This window comes from Schistocerca nitens, chromosome 4, assembly GCF_023898315.1.
Source record: "Schistocerca nitens isolate TAMUIC-IGC-003100 chromosome 4, iqSchNite1.1, whole genome shotgun sequence".
NCBI classification, from domain to species: Eukaryota; Metazoa; Arthropoda; class Insecta; order Orthoptera; family Acrididae; genus Schistocerca; species Schistocerca nitens.
This window is the reverse complement of record NC_064617.1, coordinates 742,897,279-742,925,176: the sequence shown is the minus strand read 5'-3', so window position 1 is coordinate 742,925,176 and position 27,898 is coordinate 742,897,279. Positions and strand designations below refer to the sequence as shown.

The following is a 27,898-nucleotide window of genomic DNA, read 5'->3' as shown; positions in this document are numbered from 1 at the left end:
TCAATCATACTAGTCAATCTAATCAATCATATTAGTTTCTGGGTAAATCATGTGAAGACCTTCAAGATCGGGAATCTGATGGACATTAGGGTGTTGTTGTAACTTAGAGGACAAATACAAAAATTCAGCAATTGACAAGTTAGCGATACCTTGTATAATAGCTATGATAGAGTTACGTACACAATTAAAATGGTTCTATGTTTCAATACCATCACCATTATGCGATATAGCCTTGAACTCACGATCGCCCTCTACCTTTATCTGACCACATAGGTTTCTGTCCAACTTCAGTGATTGCCCTTTTTAGAGATGCCCATTCCTCATCAACGGAATTCTTCTTAAACGAAACTGCCTACTGAAGTATTCCTTGTCGCAGTATCTACGGTGTAATACCTCCGCGAGTGGCATCTTCGCCGCTTCATACCGCCAACGTCCCGGGTCCGCTGGAACCACTCTGCAGCCACACAGGGGGTAGCTGGACAGACACCCTCTCTTTACTTAATAATGGACACGTTGTGAAGAGTTGGCGGGCAATGAGAAGCGTGCTAAAACTGATGGACTGCTGCGTCCATTAGGACGGAACGTCAGGAACGCACACGTGAAAGCATGCGAATTCCACAAGTGGTACGTGGGTCCCTTTTCGTACCACACTTACCCACCATATCTTAGATACCATTAAACAGGAAGCGGGATGGAATCATGGCTGGTAGTCACAATTTATAATTAAGACAGTTTATTGACATTAGGCCTTTTAAGGAATTTGACAATTACAAATTGTGGACGAGTCACTAGATAAAGCTTTGGATATACAGTTAGAAATCCAACGTACTCAGTACTCAAATGAACAGTCCTTTAAGAGAAAGTTATGAAAAACTTAATGTTCCAGGCATTTATAGAAACTTTAAGCATAGCAGTTATCAATTACTTCACATAGCCATTTCATCAAACTTCTTAAAACCATTATTACATTAAGATGGCCATACTTAACTTGCACCACTAAAATATCCTTATAAACTTACTATTTCAATCCGTTAAAGAAGCCCTTGTTAAAAGGTCAATTACAAACTTAACGTTGCCGGGCACTAATACTCCTCGCTTTATTTTCCCTTATTAACACTTGATAATTCTTTTGTTTGTCACTCTTTTGTATTATTGCCTAGAGTGTTACAATTCTGTGACTTTTTATGAAATAAGGTAATTAGTGATTATACTTCATTTCACATTTTATGGCGAAAACATAAAAGAGAAATATGAAGATTCACCTAGAACTGCGGAAGGGTCAGTTCTAACCCGCCCGGCGCAGTCGCTATAACAATCGCATTTTTCATGTAGCTTCATGCCTATTGTTAGTGTGTGTTTGGTCAAAAATCGCAAAACTCGTTTTTACTTCAGTTCCGGCTGACATTCCAGTTTTCAGCAGGGGACGAGAGGGAGAGAGGTTCAAACAAGTCTGACCTTGTATGCAGATAATGCGCACCCAGAGTTTTGTACCACGGAAACGGGTTTAGTAGTGCATTCTGTCTCTGTAGATAATGCTTGTAACTTACGAATATATTATGGCCAAATTTCTACACACAGAAGAGGACATTATAAATACTCTAAATGAGATTTTAGATAATGAATCTGAGGGCGAACCACTGGAGTCTTTATCTGAGGAAGAATTTCCATCGCCAATAGTTCCGGATTCTTCATCAGAAGACGATGTTACTCCTGAGAAGGTTCTACTGAATGCTGATGAGAAAGGTATGCTTGTTTATGTGTTTGTTTTATAACAATTTTTGTTTATGTATATGTTGCGTAGACACTGTAAGTAGGCTGTTTAGGTTTTTATGTTGGTAACGTCACCTAGCGCTCTGTATGAAAATCACTGGCTGCGCTGTGTGCAGTCTGTGGCTGGTTGGAATTATTGGAATATTCGCCATTGTAGTGTTTGGCAGTTGGATGTTAACAGCGCGTAGCGTTACGCAGTTGGAGGTGAGCCGCCAGCAGTGGTGGATGTGGGGAGTGAGATGGCGGAGTTTTGTGAGCGGATGATCTGGACGTGTGTCCATCAGAGAGAGTAAATTTGTAAGACTGGATGTCATGAACTGATATATATATATATATATATATATATATATATATATATATATATATATATATATATATATATATATAATGACTATGCCTATCAGTAGTTAGTGCCTTCAGTAGTTAGAATCTTTTATTTAGCTTGCAGTATTGGCGCTCGCTATATTGCAGTAGTTCGAGTAACGAAGATTTCTGTGAGGTAAGTGATTCATGAAAGGTATAGCTATTGTTAGTCAGGGCCATTCTTTTGTAGGGATTATTGAAAGTCAGATTGCGTTGCGCTAAAAATATTGTGTGTCAGTTACGTGTTGATCAGAATAAGTAAAGAGTGAAATGTCTGAGTACGTTCAGTTCTGCTCAGCTGTTTGAAAATCAAATAACGTAAGAGGTTTATCAGCACAGCCATTCATAAATTTTTCTAAGGGGACGTTTCAACACAAATTTCAATTGCAACACTTATGTTTATACTTCGTTTCGTGTTGAATTTTTACAACTTATATATTACATTTATGAAGGTGTTTTTTTTTGTTCTAATATTACACAATATATTCAATATTAAATCGCGTTCTAATACGTATAACTACTATTACAGGAACAGCTGCCACAAAGACTAAGTCAAATCGAGGAAGTGGGCGTCCTCAAGGTCGGCGTGGACAACAAAATGCCCAGGGTTCTGGACTACTTCAGTTTCCTTCAGGTAGCAATATAGTAGCACCCGATGGAACAACCTGAAAAGTTGGAGTAATAGGTGACTGTTCAGCTGGAAGATATGGACAACAGAATGTTTTCAAAGATAGGACAGGGCCATCTCCTCATGCAAAACTAAACGTGAATGAGACCTGTTACGGTGCATGACATCTAATGATAACGGACAAAATTTTGAAACATATTGTAAAATGTATAGAAACTGAAGCACGTCGTGTACTGAGCTCAGATGAGTGGACTATAAAAATTGAAGAACTGGAAGTTTTCATAGCTATATTGTACGTCCGTGGTGCTATTGGAGCTAAGAGATTAGAACTAGACACATTGTCGTCAATGAAGTGGGGAAATAATTTTGTGAAATCAAAAATGGGTCGTGACAGATTCAGAGAGATAATGCGTTATCTCAGATTTGACATTAGATCCACACGATCAGAACGACTAAGAGAAGACAAGTTTGCTTTGGTATCAGAAATCTGGGATGAGTTCATTGCAAATGCACAGTCTAGCTACATACCGGGTCCATATATAACAATCGTTGAACATCTTTTTCCTTCAAAGTGCCGTTGCAGATTCACGCAGTTTATGGCCTCAAAACTGGACAAATACAGGCAAAAGTATTGGATGGCGGTAGATAAAGACTCAAAATATATTGTGAATGCTATCCCTTATCTAGGAAAGGCTGACACTAGGCGGAGTGTTGAGCGTCTTGGTGACTTTGTTGTAAAAAAAAAAATCGATGCAACCTTACCTCAGCAAACGAATAAATGTCACATGTGACAATTTTTCACCTCCTTATCGCTCTCTGAGACACTGAAAGGTAATTCTACGAGTCTTGTGGGCACAATAAATCGATCTCGCAGGGAAATACCAGTCTGTATCAAGAAGGCAAGAGAACAGTTATACAGCACAGTATTGTTGAAAAAAGATGATATCACACTGACTGTTTATCAAGGTAAGAGCAACAAGAATGTCCTGATTCTGAGGACTATGCATCCTTATGTGACGGTTGAGGGTGGTATAAAAAAGAAGCCAGATACAGTTACGTTTTATAACTGCTCTAAATATGGAGTGGACAAGGTCGATCAAATGGCTCCCAAATACTCTGTCAAAGCACCATCAAGACGTTGGCCTGTTCGCACATTTTACAACTTGCTGGATCTGGCTGGGATAAATGCGTGGGTATTGTTCAATTCTCTAAATGATAAAAAATTGAATCGCAGGGATTTCATCCTGCAGCTGGGGGAGGAGCTTGCTGAGAAGCACGCAGCGACTAGAAAGACTAGCGTCCCTGTCAGACCTGAAGATATTCCTGACAGACAAAAAGAGCGAACACGTTGCCTTGTACAGTCTAACTGTGAAGGAAACAAATCATTTGTAAAGTGTCACATCTGCAAGAAAACTGTGTGCAACAAATGAACATCAAAAGACTATTACTTGTGTTCATTATGTAACGGTAGCCAGTAAAAACACTCAGCAAATACATGTAAGTTTTAAAATATAAAATTATAATTTGTGTAAGCCTTTTTAATTTTTGTTAATTTCATTCTAAATTTCCTAGTGCTTCTAACAATAGATTCATTGGCAGTAACAATAAACCATTGACACAGGGGAATTAAAGGAAAATATCACGGGTCATTAGTGACCCAGCCGCGGTTCTAGGGATGTCCAAATATCAGCGGTTCTAGTGTCAAGAAAACAGAACTATTGACAAGCTTCAGAAATTCAAACTCCCATACAGGATTTCCCTCAAAATACATATAATGAAAACAGTTACCAACAAAGGGAGACAATGACACTTCAACACTAGTGCTAAGCTAAGATCCAATTACATAGCATTACAGATCAACTTACACAAAAAAAACTACAGCAGAAACACTGATTTTTAAAAATGAATGTTCACGTGCTCAAACGCGTTAATAAAATACTACTAGAATGAGCTGTGCAAGGAACTCAGCAGATGCTATGCAATTTCGAGATTAGTCAGTAGCCAGTCGCTAATATTTAAGGAAACAGGTTCGTATAAGAACCGGTTACATACAATATATATTTATAGATCTACCAGCTTAACTCGCCTTGGCGGAAGGAAGATAAATACTAAACTTTGGAAGGTGGTATGTGAACAACTCCCGGTTGAGGCTAGGTTCTTAAACACTGCCAGGCCTAGACCTAGGATGACATTTCACTCCCCGCCAAGGCGCTGGCACAATCAATGGTTTTTTGCGCGAATGACAAAGACGTTCCAGTAACGCTGAAACATAGAAACACTCGGTAGAACCTTTGACTCGATATATAGGTAAGCGTGTAAAGGAACACGTTACACAACTGACAAATTGGCGACTTTGACTTTAAGCATTTTACACACGGACAACTGTATTAATAGTGTGCAGGCTTTGAACTCAGAGCACTAGTAAAACTTTCAAATAACGGCCACCATTTAACTAGGCCAACTGAACTCTTCCATACCATCTTAAAGATCGACTATGAAAGTCGCACCGATAATAAAATTTAAATGCCTCTGAGTGCGTCGGTCAACAAAACACAATTACGAGCACTTACTTCATATCACGTACACAATACGAAGGTGAGGGTTCCACAACTTCACCCCTTCACTTCAAATTTGTTCCCAGAGAAGTCACAGAATTTGTATCTCCAAGCTGCCCATGTTGCCAAAACGCCCGACCAATTTCACACCACAACATATGACGGTTATCACGCTCGTTCGGTAGCCGTTGACACTCGTCTCCCAGCGAATGTCAAGAGATCTCGAGGGTTACCCGTCGAAGGCTAACAACCCAATTCCTTCACCCGCCAACCCGGAAGATAAAACAAGCGAAAAGCAAAGATAGCTTAGCTCAACCACAATCGATCTCAACGATACATGAAAAAAATAACACTGGCGGCAGCTCGCCACGGCTCAACATCTCTTAAGACATTACGGAAGAACCTGCATCGTACTGGGGAGAGCTGTAAGAGTAAAAACTGTAGAGGAAGAGAGCTACTGGAATACATCCAGCAAATGATTGACGACTTAGGTTGCAAGTGCTACTCTGAAACGAAACGACTATCACAAGAGAGGAACTCGTGGCGAGATGCATCAAACCAGTCAGAAGACTGATAACTCATAAAAATAAAAATAAATTCTTTCCATTGCAATAGAGTTCCCTTTCATTTTTCTTGCAGCTCTTCGATTTTTGCACCCAGATTTACATCCCTGTTAATTATGCGCAAATCCTGGATCGATCACTTGAATGACTGAGATGAGTTTATATCCAAAATAACTCAGACCGCGAGGGACAACTTTCCTGAAGTACAGGGGGAAAACAAAAATACGGAAACACTGCAAAAGCAACACATTACCATGCCTCATTCGGTGTAGGAAATACCTTGGCATTCAATACATGGTTCAAATGGCTCTGAGCACTATGGGACTCAACTGCTGAGGTCATTAGTCCCCTAGAACTTAGAACTAGTTAAACCTAACTAACCTAAGGACATCACAAACATCCATGCCCGAGGCAGGATTCGAACCTGCGACCGTAGCGGTCTTGCGGTTCCAGACTGCAGCGCCTTTAACCGCACGCATTCAATACATCTTCCAGTCATCTCGGAGTATATACACTCCTGGAAATGGAAAAAAGAACACATTGACACCGGTGTGTCAGACCCACCATACTTGCTCCGGACACTGCGAGAGGGCTGTACAAGCAATGATCACACGCACGGCACAGCGGACACACCAGGAACCGCGGTGTTGGCCGTCGAATGGCGCTAGCTGTGCAGCGTTTGTGCACCGCCGCCGTCAGTGTCAGCCAGTTTGCCGTGGCATACGGAGCTCCATCGCAGTCTTTAACACTGGTAGCATGCCGCGACAGCGTGGACGTGAACCGTATGTGCAGTTGACGGACTTTCAGCGAGGGCGTATAGTGGGCATGCGGGAGGCCGGGTGGACGTACCGCCGAATTGCTCAACACGTGGGGCGTGAGGTCTCCACAGTACATCGATGTTGTCGCCAGTGGTCGGCGGAAGATGCACGTGCCCGTCGACCTGGGACCGGACCGCAGCGACGCACGGATGCACGCCAAGACCGTAGGATCCTACGCAGTGCCGTAGGGGACCGCACCGCCACTTCCCAGCAAATTAGGGACACTGTTGCTCCTGGGGTATCGGCGAGGACCATTCGCAACCGTCTCCATGAAGCTGGGCTACGGTCCCGCACACCGTTAGGCCGTCTTCCGCTCACGCCCCAACATCGTGCAGCCCGCCTCCAGTGGTGTCGCGACAGGCGTGAATGGAGGGACGAATGGAGACGTGTCGTCTTCAGCGATGAGAGTCGCTTCTGCCTTGGTGCCAATGATGGTCGTATGCGTGTTTGGCGCCGTGCAGGTGAGCGCCACAATCAGGACTGCATACGACCGAGGCACACAGGGCCAACACCCGGCATCATGGTGTGGGGAGCGATCTCCTACACTGGCCGTACACCACTGGTGATCGTCGAGGGGACACTGAATAGTGCACGGTACATCCAAACCGTCATCGAACCCATCGTTCTACCATTCCTAGACCGGCAAGGGAACTTGCTGTTCCAACAGGACAATGCACGTCCGCATGTATCCCGTGCCACCCAACGTGCTCTAGAAGGTGTAAGTCAACTACCCTGGCCAGCAAGATCTCCGGATCTGTCCCCCATTGAGCATGTTTGGGACTGGATGAAGCGTCGTCTCACGCGGTCTGCACGTCCAGCACGAACGCTGGTCCAACTGAGGCGCCAGGTGGAAATGGCATGGCAAGCCGTTCCACAGGACTACATCCAGCATCTCTACGATCGTCTCCATGGGAGAATAGCAGCCTGCATTGCTGCGAAAGGTAGATATACACTGTACTAGTGCCGACATTGTGCATGCTCTGTTGCCTGTGTCTATGTGCCTGTGGTTCTGTCAGTGTGATCATGTGATGTATCTGACCCCAGGAATGTGTCAATAAAGTTTCCCCTTCCTGGGACAATGAATTCACGGTGTTCTTATTTCAATTTCCAGGAGTGTATATACAGATCCAGTATGGTTTTCCAGGGAATCTTATACCACTCTTCCTGCAAAATAGTGGAAAGTTTAGGTAACGACGATGGAGGTGTATAGTGATCACGCACTATTCTTCCCAAAATAACGCAGCCAACAAAAGCTCAATAATATTGAGATCTGATCATTGTGGTGGCCAGGGGAGATGCGATTATTCATACTCGTGTCCACAAAACTGGTCGTGGACCATCCAAGCTTCGTAAACAGGAGCTCTGTAATCCTCGAACACAACATCATCCTTGGGGAAGAAACCTTGTTTCAAAGGATGGACCTAATGAGCCAAAACGGTCAATTCTGAGAGGCAATGCAGCATTGCAGAGTAAACATGGGGTTCATGGAATACCACGAAATCGCTGTCCAAATCATCATCGAAACCTACTCTGTTTCACTCCTGGGACGTGAACTCCGGCAGAAGGTACACACAGTCTGAAACTAGATTCATCTAACCAAATGGATTCAAAAATGGTTCAAATGGCTCTGAGCACTATGGGACTTAACATCTGAGGTCATCAGTGCCCTAGAACTTAGAACTATTTAAACCTAACTAACCCAAGGACATCACACACATCCATGCCCGAGGCAGGATTCGAACCTGTGACGTAGCGGCCTTGCGGTTGCAGACTGAAGCGCCTAGAACCGCTCGGCCACACTGGCCGGCCAAATGACTTCCTTCCATTTCTCTGCATTCCAGGTTATATGGGTTTCATGGGCATTTTTATGGCTGTTTTTACGGTGTTTTGGTATAAACAAAGTTCGCAACTGCGACATTCAGTTCTGCAGCAACTTTTCCAACTTTCGTCCCCTTACTTTTCGCCAAAATCCTCTCCAGTGACTGTCTGTCACTTTCGTCTGCGTTGTTAATTACCGTTTTGTATTGTCGAGAAACAGGAAATAGAGAGTCACGGGCGTGTACAGGATTTTCGGTGGATATTATTAAAACTAAGGCGTTTGTCGTTGCTGCTGGATGTTCTGGCTCTCAAATGGCTCTGAGTACCATGGGACTCAACTGCTGTGGTCATAAGTCCCCTAGAACTTAGAACTACTTAAACCTAACCAACCTAAGGACATCACACACATCCATGCCCGAGGCAGGATTCGAACCTGCGACCGTAGCGGTCGTGCGGTTCCAGACTGTAGCGCCTTTAACCGCTCGGCCACTCCGGCCGGCTGGATGTTCTCACAAAATTTCAATCACCAACTTTCTCCTCCGAAAACGAAAATATTTTGTTAATGCCGACCTACAAACAAAGAAATGACGATCATAATAAAATAAGGAAAATTAGTGCTCGCACAGAAAGATATAGGTGTTCGTTTTTTCCACGTACTGTTCGAGAGTGGAATAACGGAGAATTATTGTGAAGGTCGTCCTGTGTGTTGGATGAGGCATCATATGGAACAACTATACTGGATTCAGGGGAAATGTAAGAGATGTACTACAGAGATGGGATATCTCAAGAAGGATCGCTTGAGCTCTGAGATAAAAATCAGCAACCAGGATATCGAAGGCAGCGTCTCTGAGGAGCGCTGGAGTGCCCTTTGCAGCTGAGCCCCGCTGTACTCGACGACGTAAGTCAAGCAGTGATTATTTGTCACGAGTCACTCGGCAGTGTGTATCACTGTATCGACCTAAACGGGGTGGACGAAAACATGGAAACACCACCAGAAATGCATTCTTGAACATAAGTGCCAATGCTAGCCTAGTCTGCAGGTTGAGCTGCTGTATTTCACCTCGAACAGCACTGGTGAAATATCCTCAATGTGACACAAAGAGTCATTCATGGTCACAACAGTGTTCTGTGTAGTAGTGAATATATTATGTCGGAGCTAAGTCACTTCAAATGTGAGAAAATTGTTGTTCCTCGTATACTGAGGTCATCAATGTGATTGCTAAAAGAAATCCGCTGAACTCTGGTTACACGATAAATCAATCAAATCTAAACGTCATAAATTCAATTAAATACGTAGGTATTGCAATTAAGAACAACTCAAATTGGAAAGAACACATGGAAAATGTTGTGGGGGAGGAGATAAAACGGCAGCGATTTATTGGCAGAACACTTAGAAAATGCAACAGATTTTGTAAAGAGATTGCCTATACTACGTTTGTCCGTCCTCTATTGGAGTACTACTGCGCGGTATGGGATCCATACCAGATAGGATTAACGGAGTACATCGAGAATATTCAAAGAAGGGCAGCACGTTTTGTGCCATGAGTGAAACCAGAATCATATGTAAACAAAAACACTTGAACAGTACACAGCATGGTAAAAATAGCTTTACAAAATTAAATTTTGCTTTTTATGTCTTTTCTGATATGACAGCTCACTTACCTCCACAACTACGCTCTGCTGCCACTGAAATAATACTTCAAGAAAGAAGCTGGAAGTGGTAAGCTACCAGGTCACAAAAACATAAGAAAAGACAATTCAATTTTGTAAAGGCCACTCCAAATAGTTATTACGTATTTGTTTAACATATAAAGTCTGAGGAACTGAAATAAATCCAAGCAACTGAACAACACAATTTTAGAATTAGAAATGAGCAATTTGATTTGAGTGATCAAACTGTTGAGTTCCACCATACTTCGGTAGTTCTGTTTCGATTTTGATTAAATAAATCCGATTGTGAACTAAAATAGAGAAGGAAACATTACAACTAACAAGAGTTCCATAATAAATTCAACATAAATAAAACAATGATTATTTTAACGCCTCTGTGTGTACATATTCTGTTGTCGTTCTTGCAATCCATATGGGAGATTTATGAAGTGGTATTTAGTATATACCTAGCGTCACCATTCAACACCACACCCCTATCCCTGTGTTGAGTTGATTAGCAATTTGGTGATGTATTACTTTGTGTTTATCTTTTCTTATTTGTGGGTTCTATTATCTGGTAATCGATTAGATCTCGTGTATATTTTTGGAAGTTATTCAAATAGCACATTGACAAACCAGTTAAGGCAACCAAAGAGATATTTGGAAAGTGAAGTAAATTTCTGGAAAAAGAAATAAAAGGCTTGAAGTTTGCTGATGACATTCTAATTCTGGCAGAAAAGGCAATGGACTTGATACACTCTTAAAAAGAGGCTACAAAAAGTAAAATAAGGGTAATCGACTTGTAGCAGTATTTCAGTTATTCTGCAAATAAAGCTCTTTTGAAGATCATTTCAGTTCGTACTTATTACATTCACTTGATTTTTGACGTTTTTCTCTATCTGAAATCCATCTGATGTTACTAAAATAGTGTAGTATTAACTTTAGGGTCCATAGATTTGAAAGTTGTTAGTGTGCTGCCCTGTAGTCAGATTCAAAATAATTGGCATCTGACATTTAAGGTCTGAAGTTGCGACTTCGTATCGACAAGTATTCTCTGCAGGTAACAGCCACAGCGTGTCTCTCTCCGTGGAATAGGTAATCGCTTTAAAGTTTCTGTCTCCTACAAAAATCACGTAAAGTACCTGAAAATCACTTATGTTATAGATCTCCATACTTGGTCTGACCATGTCAAAAACCAGTTCTTATTTGTAATTAGAGCTGTAGCTACGTTTTATCTTGTCAGCAACTCCAGGCTGCCGTTGGTGCGTTGGTGGTACGAGTAGTCCAGCCGACTGTCTGTCAGTTTTCGGCTGACTTAAATCGGACTACTGGAGTGATACGTAAAAAATGTATACGTGTTAGAACATGAAATCCTTTACAGTTCCTGACTCCGCCGTCGATATGGCACTAATCCCTGACGCTTTCGCCTCACTTGCTGTTTAGTTCCGCTTCTCGACCGCATGGGAGCGCTGGCTGCTGGCCCTAGGAGTTTTGGCGGCGGCGGGCGCCGGCGTAGGCGCACCTCTCAGCAACCTGCTGTTTGGAGACCTGACGGGCGTCATGGTGGACTTCGGGTCCGCGTTGGTCAACGCCACGGCCGCGGGCGAGCATGTGCCCGACGTGGCGGTGCGTGTCTTCCTGCACGGTGTCCGGCAGTTCGTCATCTACAGTGCCATCCTGGGCGCCGCCACCTTCCTCTTCACCTACGTCTGCGTCTTCACCTTCAACTATGTCGCATACCGTCAGGTAAGTGCAGCACTGAAGTGTCGGATGAAGGACGGAAACGCCTACGTGCAGTGGAGACGACTTTCTTTCGCTGAGTGTATATAGTGTTCAAAACACTGGACAACAATAGTTGCTGAAACGCTGTAGCTCATTTCTGTCAAACCATAACAACAAGAACATGTTGCTATGTGTTATATGCCCTAAGTAGAACTACCAGTTCTAATAAAGACTGAACCAATTCCCTAGTTTTACCACCTCTGCCCTTAATTCAGTCATTATTAAACCTTTGCCTAACACACTAGGATGAACATAGCAGGATAAAAACATGGATACTTGATGCTACTGTAACATCTCTTGACACAGCTGAAATCCTTCAGCTGAGAGGTAATCATCTACACTTGCCACACTTTCTGGTCTAATGCCCATATCCTGTTATAGGGGGCACTATGCCTAAAGTAAATTACATTGCGTACATCTAACGAACTGGATGCCGACGAAAGCCCCTCTGTTATTACCTCTGAAATTACTGTGATCTGCGCCCTTGTTAACCTTCACAAATTTCACTATAAACATAGCTTTCCATTCTGACTTTACAATAAGTGTGGGTGGAACAGTCAAACAAAACCAAGTTGTTTCTGTAACACTGCACGCAAAATGGTACCCGTGGACGATGTGTACCGTCTTTGATTAGCAATCAAAACTTACTCGATCCAGGTAACGAAATCTGCCCTCGCTTACGTTCTGAATAAAAATCATCAGCCTTGGTGGGAAAAGACTTGTGGCATAAGAAGTCATCCACATTCTGCCCACGGCATTGACAAAGACGGCGGAAGGATGCAGAGAGGTTCAGGACACTCTCTTGCCTTTGGGATGACAAACTGTCAGCAATGGTCAACGCCATGAGGATGCAGAAGGCAATGGAAACCACTGCAAAGGGCACGTAATGTGTATCCAGAGGACATGTGACCTGGAACTGAGAAAGTATCGTGACGATCCCTCCATTCCGGAATGATTTCTCGCGTCCATTTGGATACGGGTGGAGGAGGGGGGGGGGGGGGGGAACCACGAGGAAAAGATTACATACCCAATGAAAGGATAACGTTCTGCGAGTCAGGTTGGAGGGGAGGGGGGACCACGAGGAAAAGATTACATACCCAATGAAAGGATAACGTTCTATGAGTCAGGTTGGAGGGGGGGGGGGAACCACGAGGAAAAGATTACATACCCAATGAAAGGATAACGTTCTACGAGTCAGGTTGTGGAGAGTGTCAGAAGTTTCACTGTGACAGGGTATACGAGTACTTGCCAACGTCGTAAGCCGAGGATGAAGAGATAGAGAAACTATGTGAGGAAAATGAATGGGTAATTCAGCACGTAAAGGGAGTCATGGGGAATTGCAACGCGGTTGTAGGAGAAGAAGAAAAAGCTACAGGAGAATATGGGCTTGGTAGTAGACATGAGAGAGGAGAAAGACTGAGTTCTGAAACAAATTTCAGCTAATAATAGCGAATACTCTGTTCAAGAATCACAATAGCAGGAAAAGGCCGAAAGATACGGGAAGATTTTGGTTGGATAACATCATGATCAGGCAGAGATTCATAAGTGAGATACTAGATTGTAAGATGTACCCAGGAGGAGATATGGACTCTTTAGTAGTACTAAAGAGATGTAGACTATTTAGTAGTAGTAAAGAGTGGACTGAAGTTTAAGAGACTAGTCAGTAAGAATCAGTGAGCAAAGAAATGGGGTACGGAAGTACTCAGGAATAAAGAGATACCTTGAAGTTCTCTAAGGCTGTAGATACTGCGGTAAGGAATACCTCAGTAGCCAGTTCAGTTGAAGAACAATGGGCGTCCTTAAAAACGTAAATCGTATACTCTGGAAAGAAAGACATAGATATAAAAAAGGTAACTGCGAAGAAACCATAGGTAACGGAAGGAATACTTCAGATGATCGCTGAAAGAAAGAAGTATAAAAATATTTAGGGAAATACAAGTTACTTAGGAGTGAAATAAATGGGAAGTGCAGGGAATCTAAGGAGAAATGGCTGCATGTAAAATGTGAAGGAATCTAAACAGAAATGATTGTCAGGATGAATGACTCAGCATATTGGAAAGTCTAAACGACCTTCCGTGAAATTAAAAGCAAAGGTGGTAACATTTAGATTGCAATAGGAATTCCACTGTTAAAGGCAGAGGAGAGAGCGGTGGAAATGGTATGAAATTAAAAGCAATAGGAATTCCACTGTTAAATGCAGAGGAGAGAGCGGAAGAAGAACCAGGAGTCGATGTAGAAGAGATGGGAGATCCAGTATTAGAATCAGAATTTGGAAGGGCTTTGGAAGAGTTAAGATCAAATAAGGGAGAAGGGATAGAGAACATTCCATCAGAATTTCTAAAAACATTGGGCGAAGTGGCAACAAAACGACTAATCGCGTTGTATGATTGTGGCGATATAGCATCTGACCATCGGAAAAGTATCATCCACACAATTTAAAAGACTTGCAAGACCTGACAAGTGAAAGAAATATCGCACAACCAGATTAACAGCTCATGCATTCACGTTACTGAAAAGAATAATGTACAGAAGAAAGAAAAGAACACTGAGAATGTGTTGAATGACAATTAGTCTTTCTTTGGGAAAGGTAAAGGCATCAGAGAAGCTGTTGAAAATGGAAGCAAAACTAAAGAAAATTCAAGACATGGTCATAGGATCTGTCGACCTGGAAAAAGCGTTCGATAGTGTCAAATGTTACATGATGTTCGCGGTTCTGAGGAAAATAGGGGTAGCTATATATACAACATGTGCGAGACAGTTTTAAACATGGCTGTTACTCAACAACCGTTTACTAGTTTCAACATAGGATTATACAGCCAACTGGTTCCAGATAATTGTTTGGTACATTGACCTAGGTTTCGACTCCTATTAAGGGCGTCTTCATCAGAATGAAATTTTGATAAACCGTAAAATTACATTGCGAACAAGCAATGGTCAGAAATTAGAGCAACTGTGCTCATTTTTGCAAACGTTTGGCTGTATAATCCTGTGTTGAGACATGTACAATTCCCAAGGGGGAACAATAAAAGTGGAAGACCAAGGATGAAATGCTCCGATGTAAGACAGGGATGTAGTCTTTCGCCCTTAGATAAACCTACTAGTATCAAACATGGGCCTTAATTTGAGGAAGAAATTTCTAAGACTGTACATTTGGAGCAGAGCATTGTATGATAGTGAAACATTAACTGTGGAAAAACCGAAACACAAGCGAATAGAAGCATTTGAGATGTTGAAGATTAAGTGGACTGACAAGGTAAGGAATGAGGAGGTTTTACGCAGAATCGGCGAGGAACGGAATATGTGGAAAACACTGACATGAAGAAAGGACAATATGATAGGACATCAGTTAAGGTATCAAGGAACATCTTCCATGATACTAGAGGGAGCTACAGATGGTAAAAAATGTAGAGGAAGACAGAAATTGGAATATATCTAGCGAATAATTGTTGACGTTGGCTGCAAGTGCTACTCTGAATGCAGAGATTGGCGCAGAAGAGGAATTAATGGTTGGCCGCATCAAATCAATCAGCAGACTCATGATTCAAACCACTTCTAGCTCCTAGTGAGTGGAACGGCTAAGCTGGAGTGCGTGTGACATATTCCTTTAAAACACAGTGCCTTCATTACAGTTTCAGCATCCAACGAACACGTGTCTTCATAATAATTTTAAAGATTCTCCTAACAATTTCTTTACTACAGTTATCAAATATCAAAATTTCCATTACCTATTAATTACAGTGATTTCTCACACGGTTATAATACCACCAAATTTTGAAATACTTATTTGCAATTGATAAGTATGCTGAAATTTTTATGACTTGGTTATCCAAGCTAGAAACATAACATAAATGATTTTATTTAAACTGAACAGTTTATTGCAATACGCTCTACTAACGAATTACATGCCGTGATCAATGCCTGGAATAACTAGTTCTGTTAGCATCGGTGATAACGTTACTCATCTGAATATTACAATTCGGCACTGTTCTCAGTTTTCGAAACGGATTACTCCCTAGTAACTTCATACAGCTGCAACCTAGTCGACATGGCTTGTGCTAAGATGCCGTCGACCCTTATTTATGTACAGTAACAAAACACAACGGCGGCAAGGAAACATCAGCCAAGCCGTGCATGGCGCCCAACAAATTCAGGTACCAGCATGCAAACGTTCTTAAGCGTCGGCGCCAATTAGTACCAAATAACATTAATGTCTTACGGTATCCGTCACTGTCACCGATTCAGACCTCAGAGACGACTCTGCAACTACTGCGAGCGGCGTCCTTCAGGAAGAGCAACGGTAATAGTTAAGACGTCCAGAAACCACCCAACCCATTTGACAGTTAAGAAGCAGCTGCAACTAGGTAGAGCCCCTCTCATGAGTACAAGCCGCCGCACATTAAGACGACTTAAGACCCGCAGATTTTCCACTGACACCACTGCGCAGATGATGTATGATGGCCCACGACATTTCTCGAAGTTAAAGATCACTTCTGACACTTTCCGTTACGGGCCAGAGAGATTTGAGCCTTCTAGATCCCGTAACATGTCAAGATGACATTACAGGATGGTTGGTTAGGCAGGAGGTACAAAGAACCTCTTCTCCGGCTGTCGTGGAATCACTGAGGCAGCGGTAACAACAACACTTTAATTCTGCAGTATTCAAACAGGTAAAGCAAACGGCTGATGAAATACTGACGGAATTTCGAATGCTATTAGACTGCTTCTGCACATTTTTTTTTTTTTTTTGTGGCAAATGAAAATTTATGCCGGACCGGGACTCGAACTCGCATTTCCCGCTTTGCGCCAGTGGTCTCCTTAACGACTCTGGGTATCCGGGCACGCCTCCAGGATCAACTCAAATCTTCATATATCACTGAGTGTCTACGTCCTGCACTTGCGCAACTGCTGTGATTCCCACATATGGAGAGACTTAATTATTATTGTCGCGGCCTGTCTCGGGGTGTATAATACTATTTACAGTGTCTCTGTTTAGCGGTGTACTGCGAAACGTCCTTCAGACATGCATGATGTACCACAGGATATTGACTATATGATACTAATTGACGTCTCACAATAAGATTGTTGTTACCCAAGGGCCTCGCATATCAAAACAGATTTTCACAATATAACACCCATGTGAATGACGAAAGCAAGTTCAGGATCTTCCGCGCATGAAATAAAAGTTGTCTTTCGGTGCCGTTCCATTAATAAGAACGTTTCAGTGTTCTTTGAAACGATCTGCAATTTGCAGCTTTCAGCAAGAATATGTCGTTCGCACCGCGACAGCTGCTTGCTAGAGAGCTAGTGTTTATATGTGGCACCAGGAACGCTTCACAGAGAGCATTCTAGTAGCCGGCCGGAATGGCCGAGCGGTTCTAGGCGCTACAGTCTGGAACCGCGCGACCGCTACGGTCGCAGGTTTGAATCCTTCCTCGGTCATGGGTGTGTGTGATGTCATTAGGTTAGTTAGGTTTAAGTAGTTCTAAGTTCTAGGGGACTGATGACTTCAGAAGTTGAGTCCCATAGTGCAAAGAGCCATTTGAACCAAGAGCGTTCTAGTAAGCCTTATAACGGAGTAAAGCAAATTTGTGAAACAGAGAGTCACAGTAGATTTATGTGATCTTATCACATACTTTAGAAGTTTCCATTTTCAAGTCCACATTCACTTGCCTCCACCACTTCTTGTGGTAAACCGTCGATGGAACGCTACATGATAATCATGTTTCCAACTCCATCACGCCTTTGATAAAAGTTACTATTGTTGCCGACGGTAAGAAGAGAAATCTAATTCATTAAGGACAGTACAAATTTTGCAGTTCCGTTCGATTGTGCGGAGTAGAATTCAAATCCGAAGATTCTCTTGAGTGTTACAAAGGGAATATAAAAACTAGAAAATCTGTATTCTTTGTCCAGGTTTTTTAAACTTTGTGTGGCCTGTCGAAGAAGTATATTGTAAGACACGAATTTTGTTTCTGTAGGTTCATCGGATACGTGATCTATTCCTGAAGTCTGCCCTGCAGCAGGATATTGGCTGGTACGATACGCAGCAAACTGGGGAGTTCGCAAGCAGTATGACCGAGTAAGTAAAAGCACGCTCTTTTGACGCCTGTCAGCCTCAAATATTCGGCTCGCCCTAATCATATAACAGCATTTTCGAAGCTTGCTTGGTTGTAGTTTGAATACGAACTAAATGCATGACTCTTTTTGATATGTGGAGTATAGCATTTGCCAATTCCCATACGCTCTCCTGAGCAGATCTCATCTATAGACATGGATGTAATTTTGTGCGTAATTCAGGATAATGTGATAGTAGCCTTATACAAATAGAAAATTTCAGCAGCCCATTTTTCTACGCAATTCTACAATTATATTTCATTAACCCCATTCGTATCGCATCCATAGCGGTCTTGGAGACGGATGTTTACAGTTATTGTTCTCACATTCCTGGAATGGGACGGAAAGAAACCTTATTACGTGGTACGAGCCGGCCGAAGTGGCCGTGCGGTTCTAGGCGCTGCAGTCTGGAACCGCGAGACTGCTACGGTCGCAGGTTCGAATCCTGCCTCGGACATCGATGTGTGTGACGTACTTATGTTAGTTAGGTTTAACTAGTTCTAAGTTCTAGGGGACTAATGACCTCAGAAATTGAGTCCCATAGTGCTCAGAGCCATTTTAACCATTTGAACGTGGTACGATTAAACGTTAACAGAGCTCTTAGTGAAATACGGAGCGTCGCTTAACATATACAGGGAGAACAGAACAAAGATCGGGTCAGAATAAAAGTTGAGTCCATCGAAAATGGAACAAAGTGCACACCTGTCTTCGACGTGTTGCGTGGGCCATCCAGCTGTTCCTAAACTTGGTACCTTACATCATGCTACAATGATTCATCACCGAGCAATTGATGTGAAACTGGAAAACCAGTGAAAGTGATTTGGAAATATTTATAAGGAATGACAAAACATTACTGAAACCGTATCAGCAGTCTCAAAGACTTTGTTAGCTCGCATTATGATCTCGGACGGATACGTATCCCACGTGACTCTACATTAGCAGATTTCAGCTACCGGACATTGCTGATTCAAGGCTTGTCACGCCCTAATATGGAACATGCGCAAGCTGCAGACCTGATTAGTGGCCACGCCACTATCGCATTTTAAAATTGTAACACTCAGCCAGCGACCTCGCCCAACAATTACGCAATAAATAGAAGAACCAAATTAATTGTGTGACTAATAGAAAGCAACGATGGAACGTGACTGATAGTATTCTAACATCGTCAATTATGATAATCACTTGATTTACATAAAATACGTATTGGAGACAACGGATTCTGTGGTAATGGGTGTGATTAATTATTTGCTATAGTTGTATCCCAGAACGGAGGCCTTGTGATTGAAGCGCATTATATACACACGTAGCTAACAAAAAAGAAAATGACATGAATGTTGTGGTGTCATACAGGGCGTATAAGAAACGCTTACAAAAAATTAAGAAAGAAAACGACATATGAGTTGTTTCAGGAGAAATAGTTAATATTTTAGGAGCTAACATTTTTTCTTTAGCATATGTCAGCACAAACTGAACTGCAGCTAACATTCGTGAATTGCTTAATTTTACGAAATCAGTAGAACTAAACAATTAAATCTACGAATTAATGTCTAAATTTTCAGTCCATTCAATGGCTGGGTCTGTCACTGCAAAGAAATCTCCTAAATTTCCAGGGTAAGCTCGTCTGCTTCAGCTTGTCACACTATGTGATGAAAAATATCCGGAAATCCCCAAACATACGTACTTCATATTAGGTGCATTGTGCTGCCACCTACTGCCAGGTACACCATATCAGCGACCTCAGTAGTCATTAGACATATTGAGAGAGCAGAATGGGGCCCTCCGCGGAACTCACGGATTTCGAAGGTGGTCAGGTGATTCGGTGTCACTTGTGTCATACGTCTGTATGCGAGATTTCCACACTCCTAAACATCCCTAGTTCCACTGTTTCCGATATGATGGGGAAGTAGAAACTTGAAGGGACACGTAGAGCACAAAAGCGTACAGGCCGACCTCGTTTTTGACTGACAGAGACCGCCGACAGTTGAAGAGGGTCGTAATGTGTAATAGGCAGACATCTATCCAGATCATCACACTGGAATTCCAATCTGCATCAGGATTCACTACAAGTACTATGACAGTTAGGCAGGATATGCGAAAACTTGGATTTCATGGTCGAGCGGCTGCTCATAACCCACACATCAATCCGGTAAATTCCAAACGACGCCTCGCTTCATGTAAGGAGCGTAAACATTGAACTACTGAACTGTGGAAAATGTTGTGTGGAGTGACGAATCACGGTACACAATATGGCGATCCGATGGCACGGTATGGGTATGGCGAATGCCCGGTGAACGGTGTCTGCCAGCGTGTGTAGTGCCAGCAGTAAAATTCGGAGGCGGTGGTGTTATGGTGTGGTCGTATTTTTCATGGAGGGGGCTTGCACCCCTTGTTGTTTTGCGTGGCACTATCACAGCACAGGCCTACATTGATGTTTCAAGCGCCTTCTTGCTTTCCATTGTTGAAGAGAAATTCGGGGATGGAGACCGCATCTTTCAACACGATCGAGCACCTGTTCATAATGCATGACCTCTGGCGGAGTGGTTACACGAAAATAACATCCCTGTAATGGACTGGCCTCCACAGAGTCATGACCTGAATCCTGTAGAACACCTTTGGAATGTTTTGGAACACCGACTTCGTGCCAGGCCTCATCGAGCGACAACAATACCTCTCCTCAGTGCAGCACTCCGCGACGAATGGGCTGCCAGTCCCCAAGTAACCTTCCAGCACCTTATTGAACGTATGCCTGCGAGAGTGGAAGCTGTCATCAAGGCTAAGGGTGGGCCAACACCATATTGAATTTCATCATTACCGATGGAGGTCGCCACGAACTTGTAAGTCATTTTCAGCCAGGTGTCCTGATACTTTCGATGACATAGTGTACTTTCAGTCTTCACGATATCAGTTAAACTCATAACTCACATCGGTGGACCGACGAAAACCCACATAGTTATGTGGATCCACATTTTCAAGAACACTTCTCTGGAAATGTCGGGTGTGGTATGGTACAGAATCAGTTCATTGGGCCTGTTGTGTTACAGCATAGTCTCACAGGGCCAGTTATCCAGACTTTTTCAAAACTAGCTTCCAGCATTTTTACGTGACGTCCCTGTGGCAACAAGAATGGGTATGTCAGCCATTTACAATTCTTGATTCACTCTTTTTCTGTATCTTCTAGGCCACCAGTTTATCTCTGTTTATGCCATTGATCAGGAGTGATGCGTAAGTCCATCCTTGATCTAGTTCACAATTTTTACATCTGTTTATCAGTGATTCTTTCGAATCTCCTCTCCACAGTTCATTATAGAAGGAGAGTTTACGACCAAAACCATGTATCATCGTTTTACGACCAAAACCACATAAAATCGTTAGAGTAGATGAGCCTGAACCCAATTAGGTGGGCAGTAACGGTCAAAAACCCCACAGTACCACAGGGGTTCATTTCTGCTATGTCAAAGAAATTGGCAGATGGTATTATTACAATACGTCTGATGTTAAAAATGTACTTAGATTCTGTCATTTTATTACGGAAACGTTTGTTTTCAGAGAATTTAAGAGCAACATTTGGTCTGGGTGCATTTTTAAAAATATCGACAAAGTTTACCGAACTTTCTAGAAGCCACTCGGTTTATCGTTCAAAAAAATTGGATGCCTCTAACGATTACCAAAATACTGTTTACAAATTTTAGCGATGTCACCAGTAATTCCAGAAATAAAAAGAACGTTTCAGCAATTGTTACTCTCCAATGTTGAGAACTACTATTTGCTTGTTACGTTCTTGTCCCTCGACTCACATCTCACAGCTTCGCAAAGAAATTGAGAGTTATAAAATCTAAAAGAAGCTCCGGCCGAATTTTTAATTATTAATTGGTCACAACAGGATACGATGCAGATTATCGCGATCAAAACCATTCGCATTAATCACATGAGCTATGAATATTGGATTCACATGGTACCCGCGTTCTAGGGATGCCGGCGCGGTAGGTCAGCGTGTTCGGTCAGGGAGTTGGCTGGTCTCAGTAATGAAAAAACTGAGTGAAGGGATCAACAACGAACTTCAACGGATGTCATGTGACGTCCGCTAGGACCAAATACAACGAACAATAACGAACAAAACGCAAAAGAAAAAGGGGAGGGAAGCGTCTTTGATTAGTAATGAAAAAATACTCGCTCCTGGGTCCGAAACCCGCAACCGTATAAATTTTAATTAATAATCAACATGCGCTGCCGAAGACTTCCGGCATAAGTCACCCTCATTCTACCAACGACCTTGTCAAAGAGGGCGGAGGAGAGGACAGAGGTTCAGGGCACTCTCTTCACCTTGGAGTGTGAAACTTCCCCTAAAGGCGGAAGAATCAGCAATGATCAACTGCATGATGATGCAAAAAGCAATGGAAACCACTGCATTAAAGACACATAACCAGTATCCACAGGTCATTGAAAAAGTGTCACGATGATCTCTGCATTGTCAAAAGATCCCTGGATAGTTCCCCATTCGGATCTCCAGGAGGGGACTGAGAGGGTGCAGGTGACCATGAGAAAACAATTGAATGATCAGTTGAAGGATAACGTTCTACGAATCGGGGCGTGGAAAGTCAGAAGCTTTAATGTGGTAGGCAAGCTAGAACATCGGCAAAGGGAAATGCAAAGGCTCATTCTAGATACAGTAGGGATCAGTGAAGGTAAAAAGGAAGAAAACAAGGAATTTTGATCAGGGGAGTATGGTGTAGTATCAACAGCAGCAGAAAATGGTGCAACGGGAGTAGGATTCGTTATGAAAGGAAAGTTAGGGTAAAAGGTGTTCTACAGTGAACATCTCAATGCTAGGGACGTTCTCGTCAGAATCGACAGCAAATCAACACCGACGACGATAGCTCAGGTATACATGCCGAAGTCGCAAGCTGAAGATGAAAAGATAGAGAAACTATACGAGGATAGAGAAAGGATAAAACAGTACGTAGATGGAGATGAAAATCTAATAGTCATAGGGAACTGAAATGCAGTTGTAGGGGAAAGAGTAGAAGAATATGGTCAGAGGAGAATATTGACTTGGGGCAAGGCATGAGAGAGGGCTAAGTCTAATTGAGTTTTGTAAAAAAATTCAGCTAGTAATAGCAAGTACTCTGTTCAAGAATCACAAGAGGAGGAAAAGGCAGGGAGATTTGAGAAGATATTAGTTAGATAACATCGTGATCGGGCAGAGATTCCGAAATGAGATACTGGATTATAAAGCATACTAAGGAGGAGATATAGACTCAGATCACCATTTCGCAATAGTAAAGAGTAGACTGAAGGTTGAGAGGCTAGGCAGTAAGAATCAGTGAGCTAAGAAATGGGGTACGGAAGTACTCAGGAGTGAAGAGATACCTTGAAGTTCTTTAAGGCTATAGATACTGTGATAGGGAATACTTCAGCAGCAAATTAAGTTGAAGATGAATGGACGTCTCTGAAAACGTAAATTATAGAAGCTGGCAAGAAAAACATGGGAATAAAGAAGGTAACTGTGAAGGAACAATAGGTAACAGAAGAACTACTTCAGATGATTGCTGAAAGAAAGAATTACAAAAATGTTTAGGGAAATTCAGGAATTCAGATATACAAGTCACTTGGAAATCAAATAAACGGGAAGTGCAGGGAAGCTAAGGAGAAATGGCTGCGTGTAAAATGTGAAAAAATCTAAAAATAAATGATTGTTGGAAGGACTGACTCAGTATATTGGAAAGTCAAAACTACCATGAAATGAAAAGCAAGACTGGTAACATTAAGACTGCAAGAGGAATTCCACTATCAAATGCAGAGGAGAGAGTGGATAGGTGGAAAGAATACACTGAAGGCCTTTGGGATTATGAAGACTTGTCTGATGATGGAATAGGAGAAGAACCAGAAGCCAGTGTAGAAGAGATAGTCGATCTAGTATTAGAATCAGAATTTAAAATAGCTTTGGCACATTTGAGGTCAAATAAGATAGAAGGGGTAGAGAATTTCTAAAATTATTGGGAGAAGTGGCAACTCAGCGACTGTTCACGTAAGTGTGTAGAAGAGGAGATCTTGGGTTATACTATCTGACTTTCGGACAAATATCACCTTCAAAATTCCGAAGACCGTAAGAGCCGATAAGTGCGAGAATTATCACACAATCAGCTTAGCAGCTCATGAATCCAAGTTGCTGACAATAATAATATATAGAAGGATGGAGAAGAAAATTGAGGATGTTTCGGATCTAGAAAAGGTAAAGGCACCAGAGAGGCAATTCTGACGTTGTAGTTGATAAGGGAAGCAAGGATGAAGGAAAATCAAGACACGGTCATTTGATTTGTCGACCCGGAAAAAGGGTTCGACAATGTAAAATACTGCAAGATGTTCAAAATTCTGAGAAAAACGGGATCAAGGTTTAGGGAGAGACGGGTAATATACAATATGTACAACAGCCAAGAGGGAACAGTAAGAGTGGACGACCAAGAACGAAGCACTCGGGTTAAAAAGAGTGTATGCCAGGGGGTGTAGTCTTCCCCCCTCCCCCCCCCTACTGTTCAGTCTGTACATTAAAGAAGCAATCATGGAAATAAAAGAAAGGTTCAGGAGTGGAATTAAAAATTAGGATGAAAGGGTATCAATGATACGATTCGCTTATGACATTGCTATCCTAAGTGAAAGTGGAGAAGAGTTATATGATATGCCGAAGGGAATGAACAATCTAATAAGTACAGAATTTGGATTGGGAGTAAATCAAAGAAAGACGAAAGTAATGGGAAGTAGCAGAAACGAGAACAGCGAAAAACTTAACATCAGGATTGAGGGACACGAAGCAGATGAAGTTAAGGAATTTTGCTACCCAGGCAGCAAAGTAACCAATGCTGGATGGAGCAAGAAGTACATCAAAAGCAGACTATCCCCTGTAAGAAGGCCGTTTCTGCCCAAGAGATGTTTGCTAGCATGAAACATAGGCCTTAAAGTGAGGAAAAATTTCTGCGAATGTACGTTTGGAGTACAGTATTGTATGGTAGTAAAACGCTGACTGTGGGAAACCCGGAAAAGAAGTGAATCGAAGCATTTGAGATGTGGTGCTACAGGCGAATGTGAAAATTAGGTGGACTGATAAGGTAGGAATGAGGAGTTTCTTAGCAGAATCGGATAGGAAAGGAATGTGTGGAAAACACTGACAAGGAGGAGGGACTAGATGATAGGACATCCGTTAATACATCAGGGAATGAATTATGTGGTACTGGGGGGGGGGGGGGGGAGCTGTAAATGGCAAAAATTGTAGGGGAACACAGAGATTGGAATATATCCAGCTAATACGTGAGGACAGGACGTAGGTTGCAAGTGCTACTCTGAGATGAAGAGATCGGCGCAGTAGAGGAATTCTTTGCGGGCCGCGTCAGACCAGTCAGAAGACTGCCCAACGAGGTCGAGTATCTGTTCAGTAGTCAAAACCGATGTTTTAATTATAATGCTTATGACTATGGAATTTTTAAAAAGTTTGTTGGATGTTAGCGTTAGTAATTCCCGCCGTTACATTGATGCTTCACTTCTGTATGAACAATCGGTTTGCTGTAGCAAAACTTTTACCTGTTTTACATGCTATTACCATCGGCGATTACAAACCTGTACTCTAGTACAAGTTAAAAAAAAAAAAGATTGACAATGCTGAAAAATTCTACACACTACCAAAAGGTAGTGAGATGCTGAGAAGGTACTGAACGTGTGGTGTCACCGCCAGACACCACACTTGCTAGGTGGTAGCCTTTAAATCGGCCGCGGTCCGTTAGTATACGTCGGACCCCGTGTCGCCACTATCAGTGATTGCAGACCGAGCGCCGCCACACGGTAGGTCTAGTCTAGAGAGACTCCCTAGCACTCGCCCCAGTTGTACAGCCGACTTTGTTAGCGTTGGTTTACTGGCTACATACGCTCTCATTTGCAGAGATGACAGTTTAGCATAGCCTTCATTTGCTACGACCTAGCAAGGCGCCATATTCAGTTACTAGAATGTATTCTGAACAGATAATATTGTGAATCATGTACCGTCAAGAGCGACGTTCATCATTAATGGATTAAAGTTAAGTATCAAACTAATGACGTCCGCTTTCTGAATTCTTATTCCTTGTCATGTTCCAGACCTCACGTCAGTATAGTTCTTCCCTCCTCACGCCACTCTGCGTGAGCTAAGACGCGTGCATTTCGGCCTCCTCTAGTAATACGGTGTTGGCTCTTCTGCCAACGCAACAGAACGTCTCAGAAGAATTCACGTGCAGATTATTCGACAAAAACCTTAATCATGACCATTTGTTAGATTAAACATTTTTACACAAACATATAAAACGAAAAGTGAAAAATGCTCTACAGCTCAAAATTTTGATTTATCTAGTTTTGACGACTGCAAGCTACCGCCGTGTAAAATAGGACTGGAATAGCGTTTATTGAAAACAAAATATATTTCGTATATATGGAGCAACGCTCATACGAAAAATCTAACGGATCTAGACAAAACAGATTTTTGATGATGTGACAACAAGAGACATTACGATTTTTCGTGATTCTCGGGTAGCAAGCATGCACGAAAAGTATAGCTGACATGAATCTCACTGTAAGATTTTTGTAAAGAAATGGATAATTTTTGAGTAATTCTATTTGTTTTCAAGACACTGAAAATATTGGTAGTGACCTGTAGAGTGATTTTGGTGATGATGATAATACTTATGAGTCAGACAGTGATTGAAAAGTTTGTATTTTTCCTTTAAATAAATTCTTTTTTGACTTTATCCCACTTTATTTTTGTGTGATTCATTTAGGAAATTCATCACTACGATGGTTTCGAGTAAGCGCTTCATTAGTCATATCAGAATTTGAAGGCTGGTGCTTATTCAATGCCGTTCCACATGGATTTTCATAAGCCTCAGTGCGACCTTGTAATGAATTCGAGTGCTCCCCGCCGCCGTTGGATAAGCAGCTGCAGCAGCAAGTCGTATACTCCTAGCTCACTCATTTGTTACATAGTATTTCTTTGCGTGTTTTTGGTACTTGCATTGTTTGATACATAAATTTCGGGCGTATTATAGTATTTGAGAGTTGTAGCATCGCGTTTTAGTACCTGAATAGTGTAAATTCGCGTAGTCGTTTGTCTTCTGCTTTTGTTTTGAACGGCCAGTGTCGGTTGGTCACAGTCAGTGTGCTCCCTGCCGCCGTTGGATAAGCAGCTGCAGCAGCAAGTCGTATACTCCTAGCTCACTCATTTCTTACATAGTTTAATTCTTAATTTCTTTGCGTGTTTTTGGTACTTGCATTGTTTAATTCATAAATTTCGGGCGTATTATAGAATTTGAGAGTTGTAGCATCGCGTTTTAGTACCTGAATAGTGTAAAATCGCGTAGTCTCCTTCCGCTGTCGGGCAGTGTGTCAGCAGTGCGCAAGTAGCAGCATTACTGCATTTACTAGGCAATCTTGTATTTTAATAACCGTTTAAATTTTGTCGATTTGTTTGCGCTCTCTGTAGATTAGTTCAGACGTTCTTTGCAAAACAGTTTTTAGCATGGATAGGGACTGCAACTGCTGTGTTCGGATGCAGGCTGAGTTGGCATCCCTTCGCTCCCAGCTTCAGGCAGTGTTGGCTTCGGTCACACAGCTTGAGGCTGTTGCCAATGGGCATCACTGTGGGGGTCCGGATGGGGGTTTGTCGGGGACGGCCAGCTCGTCCCACGCATCCCCCGATCGGACTACGACTGTGGTTGCCCGGGATACTGCCCGCATTGAGGCTGATCCCTCACCTGTGGTAGAGTGGGAGGTCGTCTCAAGGTGTGGCAGGGGGCGAAAGACATTCCAGAGGGCTGAACGGAAGGC

General features: G+C 42.4%; 1 protein-coding gene across 1 annotated transcript in view; it reads left to right on the top strand.

Annotated features, from left to right (window-relative positions):
• Nucleotides 1–27,898, top strand: part of LOC126252543 (ATP-dependent translocase ABCB1-like) — a 305,981-nt gene that overhangs the window by 56,792 nt on the left and 221,291 nt on the right. Inside the window, exons 5-7 of the mRNA XM_049953441.1 lie at nucleotides 2,663–2,767; nucleotides 11,609–11,911; nucleotides 17,926–18,026. Coding sequence (XP_049809398.1) covers nucleotides 2,663–2,767; nucleotides 11,609–11,911; nucleotides 17,926–18,026 — 509 coding nt within the window. The remainder of the gene's footprint in view (nucleotides 1–2,662; nucleotides 2,768–11,608; nucleotides 11,912–17,925; nucleotides 18,027–27,898) is intronic.